This window comes from Pyxicephalus adspersus, chromosome 5 (assembly GCF_032062135.1).
Source record: "Pyxicephalus adspersus chromosome 5, UCB_Pads_2.0, whole genome shotgun sequence".
Classification (NCBI taxonomy): Eukaryota; Metazoa; Chordata; class Amphibia; order Anura; family Pyxicephalidae; genus Pyxicephalus; species Pyxicephalus adspersus.
Genome location: NC_092862.1, coordinates 129,399,667 through 129,412,042, shown reverse-complemented (window position 1 = coordinate 129,412,042; position 12,376 = coordinate 129,399,667). Strand labels below are relative to the sequence as shown.

Here is a 12,376-nt window from a genome sequence, read left to right as displayed (position 1 = left end):
TCATTTTCTTAACCTTGGGGAAATGTTAAAACAACCCCATTTATTGGAGGTCAGTGGGAAAAAATGCCACTTAAATTGGTGGCTATTGGAAAGTAGGCCTCTCCTACAGTGGTGGCTAAAATACCACCTTTATAGACAACTAAAAACATCATTAGAGTCATGCAGCTGACATTAGCTAATAGTATTGGGCACAGAGTAGGTACCATCAAATGGGAGGTAATTCAGCCACAGCTTGAAGAATTCCTAGCAACCTTAATTGAGAATGGCTGTATTAGGACTTGTTCACACTGACCTATCAGCCAGTCATAGCAGAGGGCTAACAAATGGCACATGGCTTTTAGGAAATACATTCCTTGTTTGCTGAATCACCCACGTTCACTGATGAAAGTGTATCCCCTCCAGCCTTTGAGAGCTTTATTAAATCAGGCCTATTGTGTCAAACAACTGTGAGTATGGTACAAAGTATTCTTCTCTGTTTGTAAAAATGTGCTGTCAATAATTTATTGTATTATTGGTTATTCATAAATAAGTCTTTTCTCTATTTATCAACATTAAAAATGACATTTACATATCTCTCTTAAACAGAACTCAAGTACAAAGGTCGATTATTATCTGCTTGTAGTTACCATGTCATCATTCAACCAATAAACGTCTATAAAGCAGAACCTTTTTTTTACGCTTATGAGTTGAGAATCACATTATTAGCAATAAAATAGGCTGCAGCTTCTGACTTATCTCATTTGTTGTGTTTTCATATTGTTTGTGATCATAATGTAACTAGTTTCCAGCTGTTCTGTCTACAAGTATTGTATGAAAAGCTGACTTCAGAGCAATAAGAATGTCTCGCTGTAGGACAGACTGTATACAGAGGCCTCTCTCTCTCGCATTCTACAAACTTGGGAAGGTGGTAGGTAGGTACCCCTGGTGGTTCCTTTTTTTCCCCATGGTATTATCTGCTGGTCTTGGAGTTGGATTTTACTTCTTACCTCTAAGAGAAACCAATGACATTGAAAATGATTTTACACCAATTGGTGGCCCAGCTAAATCAGAGAGAGAATTTGTGAGGACGCACTTCCCAACCAATGACTCCGGGCAATTCTCTGCACAGAGACTCTACACTGAAGGTTCGTTTGTCTCTCTTATTGCTGTCAGTTTCTCTGATAATATTATAAATGTTGAATCTTTCAGAGAGATTGTAAAGCTGGATGAGATGGTGCAGAATCTGAACATAACTATTAGGCAACCTGAAGTTGATGTCATTCTAATTTTCCAACAGCTTTGTGCAGAAGTTCAAGGAGGGAAGTGTGTAGAAGTTAATCCACTTCTATCTTCAGTACAAAGTAATGTCAGTTTAATTGAGACAATAAGTATTAGCTACCCCATGTTTCAGGGGAAAGCTTTCCTAGGAACTTACTTGGGTGGAGTGACTCTCAGTCCCAACAACACTGTGGAGAAAGCTACAGCAGTTCGGTTGGTGTACTACCTAAGAGAGGACAATGAACCCGACAGAGAAAATAGCTTGCTATGGATTGAGCACTTTATTAAATACGTCTCAAACAACATAAAGGCACTACAACTCAAGACTGTACAGGTAATCTAGTCACTTCTTTTCCTTTGCAAACGTGAAGTTATTGCTATTATTCTTTTTTTATATTTAGTGTATATTTATATATTTAGTGTTCTTTTATATTTAGTGTAATTAGTTTTTATTGTTTGTTTGTGATGGAAAAAGTATTTATTTTTCTAACAGGTGGCTCAGTGTATTTTTTTTATATAGCAGTTCTTTCTAAAGACTCATTTGGCTTTTTTAATAAGGCAATGGGCAAAGTGCAGCACCCTTAAAACCAATAAGCAATGATCTTTCAATGTTTGTTTTGCAGTCCATTATTACTCTGTGCATTGTATGTCTGCTAGCTATTCGTTGCACTGCATGCGTTTTTATGGCAGCGTGTATTAAAGTAGATCTGAACCCAGCTACAGACAAATATAAATCTGAACATGTCAAGTCAATGTAATGTGCTGCATGATATGCAACTGATGTCAGTGGTGTACCTAGGACCACCAGCAGTGATGGGGCCTTGTTTGGCAAAAAATCAAAAATGATAACGTCACACACAAGGGCTGCCTGGCGGCTGATAGCAAAGTATTAACCCCTGTTTATATTTCAATAAAAGGGACTTTTATGATTGGTAAATGTGAAATCTGTCTGCTTTGGTCTATTGAATTATGTCTAGCTATTACTGAAAGGCTGGTTGTGTCGCTTATGTTTTTCCTGCATCCCAAGTTTCAAAAACTAAGCACTTTCAGCCTCAAAAACCAGTGCCCTGACTCTATTTTACTGCCTTGCCATTTCTTCTGCCACTTAGATGACCGCTTCGAGTTCTTATCTAAACTCACAAAACCTTACAAGATAATTGGATACATATTTCAGGCACGTTGTCTTGGTGTCACCTTTGATTCTGCCCTCTCATTTACCCCCCATATTCAGAACATTTCCAGGTCCTGTCACTTTCACCTACGCAACATCTCCAAAATCCGCCCCTACCTGTCCCTAATAATAATATTTGAATCTCCAGGTAAGTCTTGAGTTTTACCCTCTGTGTAAAGGTATGAAAGTAAGTTATGAAAACTTAATAGCAAGACATTAGCAATGAAGGCTGGTGCTGGAGATTAGGGGACTATGATGTTTGTAAATGATGAGCCCTGATACAGCCTTGGCTGGCATAAACACTGTTTAAACGGGAAAGTTCATGGTGGTGAGGTGGGGACCACTACAACTCCTTGCAAAGGTCAGAAGGAGCAACACACAGCAAACAAAATTTCATTCAGATCCAGGTTTAATATCTACCTTAATATTAGATTTATCTGACCAATGAATTAAAGGAGAAAAAATGTACCAAGATGAGCAATACGTAACTCCTAAAGGGAAACTGCCATTTTGCCCATTCAGGGATAAGTGATTGTGCTGCATGGAGCCAACACCAACCCATCGATTCTCCATCTCCAATGTATCCTGGGCTTCCTCTGTCTCATACTCCACAAAAATACATTTTGCAGCAAAGCTTAGGGGAGTGTTGATATCAAATAAACTATTGGCTGCTACTTTGAGGAGTTCACATATTACCCTTTTCTCAGAAGCACCAAATGCTTTGTGTACTGTATATAGAATCAGCCTACAGTCATTTGATTTTCCTGATTCAGAAATCTTGGCATGACTGGTAATAGAAATCCCCTTATGCTCCCCACCATTCTGATATACTGGCAGAGGTCAAAGGAAAACCTGGTATCTCTTAATATGGTTCGCAAAGACACCACCCAATATTCACCTAGGATTTTTGGTGTCTAAAAAACTAAGGACCCAGTCTAAGCAATCGTAAATGAGGTTGGAAAGAAGCATTCTGCGCCTTGTACAAATATTGGCTATTTTGCATTGGATTTCTTTTTGAGGGGTGAGGGGGGAATTTGGCAGTAAATTAGGATGGCAAAAAGCATTGGGGAAGGTAAAAGCAAGTTCCTTTTCAAGTTTGCCGTCTGTTGCTTTCAATAGTCTTGTAAAGGCACCAGTTAACTTGTGTCTATAGGGAGAGAGAACGCAGTGGACTAAACTGCAGACCGGGTAAGGATCTTATGTCTGTAAGAGTAAGGTAGGGGATAACAATTTGACAGCACACATGTCTTTATAAAATTGCCATTGCCACAACAAATTACATATCTTTATTTTTGTCTTTTTAGGTATCATATTTTACATCAGAATCTCGACAGCAAGAATTCGAGGGCACTTCCAAATCTGTGATCCCATTGTTTTCCATTACATACTTCGTTACAATATTATTTTCCATTATAACATGTGTAAGGTAAGCAAAATGAAAGTAGATGATGTTCAACCTGGTCTCATCAAAATGAAAAATTTGTGCACAAGGTAACGTCTTTTCAAGTAAATCCATGGAGGGATCAGCCAGGTAAGAAGGATTATTATAGAAGGGGCATTGCCTGTTTTTTTCTACAATAATGCCCCGCCTGATCTAGCTATTTTAAAAGTGTTCCTCTTAAATGTCATAGCCTTTACTCTTCTTGGAGTTTCTAACTACTGTGTTGTCCCAGTTTACCCCCTTCGCTGTCCTATATAAACTTAAGCTGCCTAGGGATAAAGCAAAAAAGCAAGGATTTTCATATTTTCAGAGTAATTTTTGTTGATTCTTTGTTTACCATACCTAATGGTACTGTTGTGTCCTAAAGAAATACTAAGAATATGTGATGATCCTGGTCCTAGAGGACTAGAGTTGAACACTTCTGCTAAAGAAGGTCCCTTGAGTCTACTGGGGTTGCTGCTATCACTTCCAAGGGGGCACGCAGCAGCAGTCGTAGGACTTTTGGGTACGTATACAAAGGAACTGAACCATTCCTGGGTATTTTGTATTGTCATGCCTAATGGAAAATAGCAGTTTTATCATTTTTACATTCTATTGAAAACTTCATTGGATCTGCAGTATAGTTGGAACTCAATACGTTTGTTATTAGCATTGAGAGTAAACCTTTCTTGCATTGTAATTAAGTTGGACATTAGACAGAAAAGCCAAAAACCTATTTGCTTTTGCAAATTACTGAATTGTTGGTGGCTGGTGACTACAAAGGGAGATGAACTTCATGGGATATTTGTTTCCTCATATATCCCTCATTTTTGAGACATTTCCTCCTACTTCTTAAGTATATGAGACAGAAAGTGAAAGAAATATCCCCACAGTCACAAAGATGAGAAAAAAGTTGGTTTAACCATTTCCTATTTTATCCAGACTTAAAATAATTTTTTTCACTAACCTGAATAAACTTGGTAATCATCATAATGATTAAACTTCAATTTCTGGTTCTTTGCAGACTGGACTGTGTGAGGAATAAATTCTGGGTCGCTGCTTTTGGAGTCATTATATCTGGATTAGCTGTTATCTCTAGCTTTGGTCTGTTGTTACTATGTGGAGTGCCCTTCGTCATCACTGTTGCAAATGCTCCTTTTCTTATTTTAGGTAAGTTAAAGGATAGGTGTAACATAAAAAGGTAAATATATCCATATATTGGCCAGGTTAAACAAGCTCCATCCTTCCAAGAAAAACTATTGCCTTTATAGCGTAGATACATCAGCAAAGGCACCATAGATTCAACACACCAATAACTTGCAGCAAAAGTTTCAATAACTGAGGCACTCGAGATACAATGCCTCAGGAAATCAGGGCTTTCAGTGCAAGATAATTAGTAATAGAAGTCGTGTCTATCCCAGTGTTTCTCAACCAGGGTTCCTCCAGAGGTTGTCAGATGTTCCTAGCGAAATGAACAAAATGTATGTGACTCTCAAGTCAGTTTAACTGATACCAATGATCTTTTTGGCTATCTATAAGAGTGACATTTCCATTGGCCAGCAGGGTAAAAATCATCCTTCCTAATGATCACCACACTAATGTACTGTGAACTGTAGATTTTGTAATTATAGAACGGGTTTCATGAAGACCGGAAATTTTTTCAAGGGGTTCCCCCATGTTAAAGAGGTTGAGAAACACTGGTCTAGCCTATACCTTCCGAGAGATTTCTAATTTTGTTTAACCAATATAGCGATCCAGGTACTAATTCCAGACAGCCTAGCTATGTCTTGATCCTGGACAGGACATACCCCAGCAATGATCACTTGTTAAGAAGGAGTGATCACTTTGCTTACTCCCTGTGTTAAATTGATGGCAGGACTGGGTGGACAGAATTACAAATCCATTGGCAAGTAAACAGCCCCCTGTGTATCTGTATGTAGCTGTTCTTCTTGAGTTCAGCTCTTTACCCGACTTATATTACAAAAATACATTAATATTTTCTTACAGGTGTTGGAGTGGATGACATGTTCATTATGGTTTCCAGTTGGCAGCAAACTAAAGTAAAGAGCCGAGTTGAAGAAAGAATGGGTGAAACATATAACGAAGCTGCAGTCTCCATAACAATCACAACCCTTACAGACGTCCTAGCTTTCTATATAGGGATTATGACTTCTTTTGGGTCGGTGCAGTCTTTCTGTATTTACACCGGTACAGCCTTAATATTCTGCTTCCTTTACAACATCACTTGTTTTGGTGCATTTTTAGCCCTCAATGGGAGAAGAGAAGAGAGTAACAGGCACTGGATGGTTTGTAAAAAAGTGCCAGAACAAGAAGATGACCATCGATCGCATCCATATAACCTGTGTTGTGTTGGGGGGAAATATAGTACAATCACAGATAAAGAATTTGACCATCCCATTACAGAGTTTTTCAGTGAGCTATATGGTCCATTTTTAACCAAGATCTGGACTAAGATGATTGTGCTGGTGCTGTATGGTGGATATTTGGCTGGCAGCATATATGGGTGCTTTCAGGTGCAAGAAGGAATCGATTTACGAAATTTGGCTACTGACAGCTCCTATGTCCGATCTTTCTATGACAATGAAGATTTATATTTTAATGAATATGGTCCCAGAGTTATGGTTTCTGTAACTCATGAAGTTGCATACTGGGATGTAGATGTACGTAATAAAATTGACAAGTGTATCGAGTCCTTTAAATTAACCCCCTATGTCAGTGAAGACCTCTCCGAGTCCTGGTTAAAGGCATACTTAGGGTTTGCTGAACTGCTGAAACTGAATGTAAATATTGAAAATAATTTTGTAGGAAACTTATCAAGATTCTTTACTTTATTTCCTGATTATAAACAAGATGTGGACATGGAGACAGGAGCTATAAAAGCTTCTCGTTTCTTTGTCCAGACTATGAATGTCACTTCTGCCATTGATGAGAAAAACCTGCTAAACCAGGTTCGGGAAACAGCAAAGAGCTGTGAGGTTCCTATACTTGTGTATCATCCGGCATTTATATACTTTGATCAGTATGCTGTCATCATAAAAAACACTGTGCAAAATGTTACTGTAGCTGCTATTGTTATGTTAGTAATATCATTACTGCTAATCCCGAACCCCCTGTGTTCAGTGTGGGTGACATTCACCATTGCGTCTATTATTGCAGGAGTCACTGGTTTCATGGCTTTGTGGAATGTTAACTTGGATTCCATATCCATGATCAATTTAGTTATTTGTATTGGGTTCTCAGTGGATTTCTCAGCCCATATCTCGTACGCCTTTGTTTCCAACAAGAAATCCACAGCAAACGAGAGAGTGATTGATGCACTGCACTCTCTTGGCTATCCAATTTTGCAAGGAGGTCTCTCCACCATTTTGGGAGTCATAGTACTCTGCACTTCTGAAAGCTACATCTTCAGGACATTTTTCAAGATCATATTCCTTGTTATCATCTTTGGAATGCTCCATGGATTGGCTTTCCTCCCAGTATTGTTGACCTTATTCGGAAATTGTGGCCCAAAAACTCACAGTGAAGAGAATAAAACAAACATGAAAATAGCTGGAGATGACAATAACTTTGTGGTGAATACAAAGGATATTATAAGTGAAAAATACCTAACTGATCAAAGTGAAACTATGAACTATCACTTAAATGAAGCTTTTAGTCCTGATCCCGTAAATGACAGAGAGATAAGTGATTTTTTTTAAAAGGAAACTGTTTTGATTGAGCTTAAGCAGGAATCTGAATATTTAGTCTCCAGGTATTATTACTATGAAGAATTATCATTTTATTGATTTACATTTCTCGTGTATTTAGAGTATGTTTTTCTATGAGCCTAAAACTGTCAGGATTTCATTATCTCACCCACTCCACACTCACAAAATGGAGGGTACTGTATGTGAAGGTTCTCTTTATCCAGATCATTGTATAGTTGGTAGTATTTAGTCACATTAAACTGAACTTGTTTTTGTAATGTTGAATACTTTTGCAGCCTTCCAAGCCACTTTATCAATTCTACCCAGCATTTCTATCCACACAGCCTGAACATCATTGAACGTGATAGAAGAGATGTAGGTTGTCCAAGGTTGAAAGGTGTAAAATGTGTTCAAACACCCTGATTCATTAGCATAATTCCTTCCTTGGTGTCAGGAAGTCTTCAAGGGTGAAATTGTGAATCGCTGTCAAAATGCCAGGGAAGAGATTTCAAAATGGCAATATAGAAGGAAGAAAGCTTGGGTAACTGCTGAAGCAGCTTGGATAAACTGCAAAATGTCTACAAGAACAAGTTCAGTTGAATGGTACTAACTACTACTAGTTAGATGGGGGCCAGTGTTTGTTGTCCCACAACTGCCTAAGGGGAGGCATCTCTCAGGTTTATTATAACAGCTGCTGGTAAATTACTCTCCCCCCAGTTTATTTACTAGTTAGTTTCTTCATTATAACACAATCATGAACATTACTAAACAGGTTCGCACTACAGCAAAGTTGCAAAAAGGTATAAACAGTTAGTTGTATAATACTTTACAGTGCTCTTTAGTATTTTTTTATTAATAAGTAATGCCCCCCAAATCAGCACCTGTGTTACAGTGGAGCACCAAACTGAGCCTTGACTACTGTTAGAAAAATTGAATGACATACCTTTTCATCATACCAAATTCAGGTGTCAGTGCCAAGAATCTTTGGAATTAGCCCATAAAGGTTCTGACATTTGACTGTTGTATGGCAGAGCTTCCAGCATAAAAGTGTAGAAAAAAAGTTTTGATTTTTTTTTACTGGCTGTCTGTGAAATAATTAGGAAAAGTCAACTCTCCAATTGTAATGGTGGCCATTGGAAAGCCCTAATGAGAGTGCTTATCCAGGGGATAACTTTCTAAGGGGAATTCCCTTTATTTGTCTGTGCATTAGGAAATGAAGTGAAATTTTCCTATTGGTATGCAGGATTCAAAACTTTACCTTCCCTACTTTAACTATAGAATTATATATTTTGCAGAAGCTCTAATGATGAGATCTCTACACATAAATTCCTAATTTAATCCACCTAATTGAACAAGCTTTGTCCCGTTTGATTCTTTTTACAATTATGTTTTACATATAGAATAATAAAGTCTGAGTATGATTACAGTGTCAAACAAATTGTCAAGCAAAAATGTATTCAGAAACTTATATAAAACATGAATAAACTTTTTGTAAAATGAGTTTTTGCCTAAATACATAGCAATGCTTTTATATGTTTTGTGGTGGTGGGTATATTTGATGGACTTATGTCTTTTGTCAACCTGACTATTTATCTGTGTTTTATATGTCTAAAAGCCATACCTTGTTTTTCATGAAAATGTATTTTACAGTATAATATAATAGTATGAGTATAATACAGTTTGAAACACAAAATCATGTAAAATAATAAATTGAATTAACTAACAAATCTATATATTTTTTAAAAAATCATTTTTTTGTTTTAAATTTTTTTTTAAATTTAAAAAAATACATAATATACTCATACTCTTATATAAACTGTAAAATTAATGTTCTTGAAAACAAATATTCTTTCTCCTTATGTAACCTCCCTCCTTGTTCCAAGCACAATATTTCTTTTTATTTACACATGCATAGTGATCATCTTCTTTGATGGCCCAGTTGGTTATTAATATCACCTGTTGCAACAATGGATCATAGCAAGAAGGCGTCAATTGCTCAAATTTTGACCATTGTGCTAATAATTGAGATTAATGTCTGCCAATGATACACTATGGGTCTAATTTATTAAAGCACTCCAAGACTGGAGAAGATAGACCATCAAGGAAGAACCTGCATGATCTGGCAAACCTGTAAAAGATTTCTTAAAAAATCATTTGCTGTTATTTAACAAATGTTTTCAGGCCTGGAGCAGATCCATTACAGGTGTGCTGAATGTTCCATGTTCTCCCATGTTTGTCTATTTACCCCAGTCTTGGAAAACTTTATTAAATCAGAACCAAAGTGTAGCAATCACTAGATATCATTACCTAGGTGATCACTTAGGATAGCTATAGCAGAAACTGACCTGTGCTCAAAGAAAAACAACATCCACAATTCCAGATACCTGCAAGCTTGCAGAAAATGTGGCAACTTCTTTATATTGGATGGGACAGATTTCTTGCAAAATGCAAGCAACACACAGCGTATGTTAACTTTACTTTAATTCCAATGAACTGTGGATTAGGAAAAACAAAGATTAAAAAAAAATAAACCACACGAAATTTAAAGTTTTGCAGCAAAATCATCAACATCGTAGTCAGGAATTCAGCGACTTTCTCATGTCAAGTGCATGATAAAAGAAGACTTCACCTAGTAAGGTTGTCTTTTAGGTAAAGAATAAAACTAATGCAACCACCACATTTATGTACTAAGATATGCTTGCCTATTTTCCATTAGATCAGTACAGACAAGCACTGTACCACTGGGACCGCACATTAGGTATATTTGTCTATGGTAGGTGGCAAGTTGGAAATATTCCAGTGCTTCAAGCCATTAATACAATACATTAAATATAACCATTAGCTATCCTGTCACAATGAATAATTGTTTTTTATTGATGTGAACTTCGTCATCTGCCTAATTAACCACCACAACAGATGTGAGTTCTGGGGGCAAATGAGCTATATAAATCCACAATACTGGAAGCAGAGTCTCTTAGCCATGATATTTCCAGAACAGGAGAAATATTTAGAACAGTTTTAGTAAGTTGAATAAGAAACCAAATCTTGAAATCTTGCATTTTTTTTATGTATTTAGTATTTAATTTGAAAATAATTGGAAATGAGTGGCTGCCACGCAGACTGTTTAGAGAAACCACTTTCTCAGGGATTACGGAGACTGGGGAAACTCATTGCCAAAAATCCTTGGTGTTTTGTCATTACTCCCTTAATACTTTCAGTTGGGTTAGGAGTTGGATTGTGTTTTTTGGAGGAGCGAGAAATTAATAAACTGGAAGAATTATTTACACCAGGAGGAGGCATTGCAAAAAGTCAGAGAGATTTTATACAAAAGAATTTCCCAATGAATGACTCGGAGCAATTTTCAGCACAAAGACTTTGCACGCCAGGCACCTTTGCATCTCTTATTATTGTAAGCACGTCAGAAGATATCCTAAGCACACATGTCTTCAAGGAACTTCAAAAGCTGGACATGGCCGTGAAAAACCTGTCCTCAAAGTCTGGAGTTAACTTCCACCATCTGTGTGCCCAGGTCAATGGCTCCACTTGTGTCTCAGCCAACCCAGTACTCACTCTAATGCAAAATAACACCAAAGATGTCCTGTTAACTTACCCACAGCTCCAAAATGGTGTATTTGTGGGGCTGTACATTGGAGGAGTAGTCCTAGGTCCTGAAAATGTTCTGGTAACAGCCAAAGCCCTGCGATTCCTGTACTTTCTAAGAGAGGACGATTGTACAGTCCATGACATCAGCATGGAATGGCTTAATCATTTTATGAAATCCATCTCACACCTGGTGAAAAAATTGCAACTCCGATACATAAAGGTATGTTCAAGCATGGTTTTATTATATAGGTGTAGATTTTGATTGTAGCTTATATCCGAAATACTGAACAGCAAAGACATGGTAGTGTTCTTTTAAAACGCATAGTGGATATTACAGGTAAAACAAGAAAAACCTTTAACCTGCCATTGATCCAGAGAAAGAAAAGTTTAGGAATGATTCCTTTCTGATCTCTGTAGGCAAAAAGGCAAAAAGGCAAAAAGCTTATCATACGAGATTAACATTCTGCTCTTTTGTTCCTTATTATTAAACTTGACCAATATGGCAAATTGTAGTCCTACAAAAGTTATTGGTACATAATTATTAGCAGTAATTTTTTCTGCAGTTAATATCACATTCTTGTTCTTTAATTAGAAAGGCTTTAATAAGAGCAGCCTTTCTCAAATTTTTTAACATGGGGAAACCCATGAAATAACTTTCAGGTCATCAGGGAACCCCTGTTATAATTATATAATACAGCACAAATTATATTATGGTGATGAGTGGGAATTTTGTCATTCTTACAGATAGCCAAAAAGTTCATTGGTGTCATTGAACTTTGAAGCAAAAATTGCTCATTGTTCAAGGAACCCCTACCAAACTTTTTTTAATATTATACAGTATTTATATAGCGGCATCATATTACACAGCACTGTACAAAGTCTATAGTCATGTCACTAGCTGTCCCTCGAAGGGGCTCACAATCTAATGTCATATGTCATTAATACAGTCTAAGGTCAACTTTTTTGGAGGAAGGCAATTAACTGCATATTTTTTGGGATGTGGGAGAAAACTGGAGTACCCAGAGGAAATCCACGCAGACACGGGGAGAACCTGCAAACTCAATGCAGATAGTTCCCTGGCCAGGATTTGAACCTGGGACCTAGCGCTGTGCAGGTAAGTGTGCCATCATGCTGCCCACCTCTAGAGGAACTCTGAGATTCTACTGAACCCTGGTTGAGAAACAATGCCCTAGAACAGGGGTCTGCAACATGCGGCTC

At 37.4% G+C, this 12,376-nt stretch overlaps 2 protein-coding genes across 2 annotated transcripts in view; both read left to right on the top strand.

The window, feature by feature from the left end:
- Window positions 1-777: 777 nt before the first annotated feature.
- Window positions 778-9,055, top strand: LOC140331571 (patched domain-containing protein 3-like). Its single transcript, XM_072412685.1, has 4 exons — window positions 778-1,591; window positions 3,733-3,854; window positions 4,873-5,018; window positions 5,856-9,055. Exons 1-4 carry the CDS (start codon window positions 839-841, stop codon window positions 7,565-7,567), a joined length of 2,733 nt encoding a protein of 910 aa, XP_072268786.1. The 5' UTR covers window positions 778-838; the 3' UTR covers window positions 7,568-9,055.
- A 1,840-nt stretch (window positions 9,056-10,895) lies between these two features.
- Window positions 10,896-12,376, top strand: part of LOC140332109 (patched domain-containing protein 3-like) — an 8,909-nt gene continuing 7,428 nt past the window's right edge. The window contains exon 1 of the mRNA XM_072413405.1: window positions 10,896-11,378. Within this exon, the coding sequence (XP_072269506.1) occupies window positions 10,896-11,378 (483 nt within the window). The remainder of the gene's footprint in view (window positions 11,379-12,376) is intronic.

Excerpts from the sequence above, each read along its gene's own strand:
- LOC140331571 (XM_072412685.1), top strand. The coding sequence starts at position 839 with ATGTCTCGCTGTAGGACAGACTGTATACAGAGGCCTCTCTCTCTCGCA. Across the intron at positions 1,592-3,732 it reads TACAACTCAAGACTGTACAG|GTATCATATTTTACATCAGA; the intron begins GTAATCTAGTCA and ends TTGTCTTTTTAG. Across the intron at positions 3,855-4,872 it reads TCCATTATAACATGTGTAAG|ACTGGACTGTGTGAGGAATA; the intron begins GTAAGCAAAATG and ends GGTTCTTTGCAG.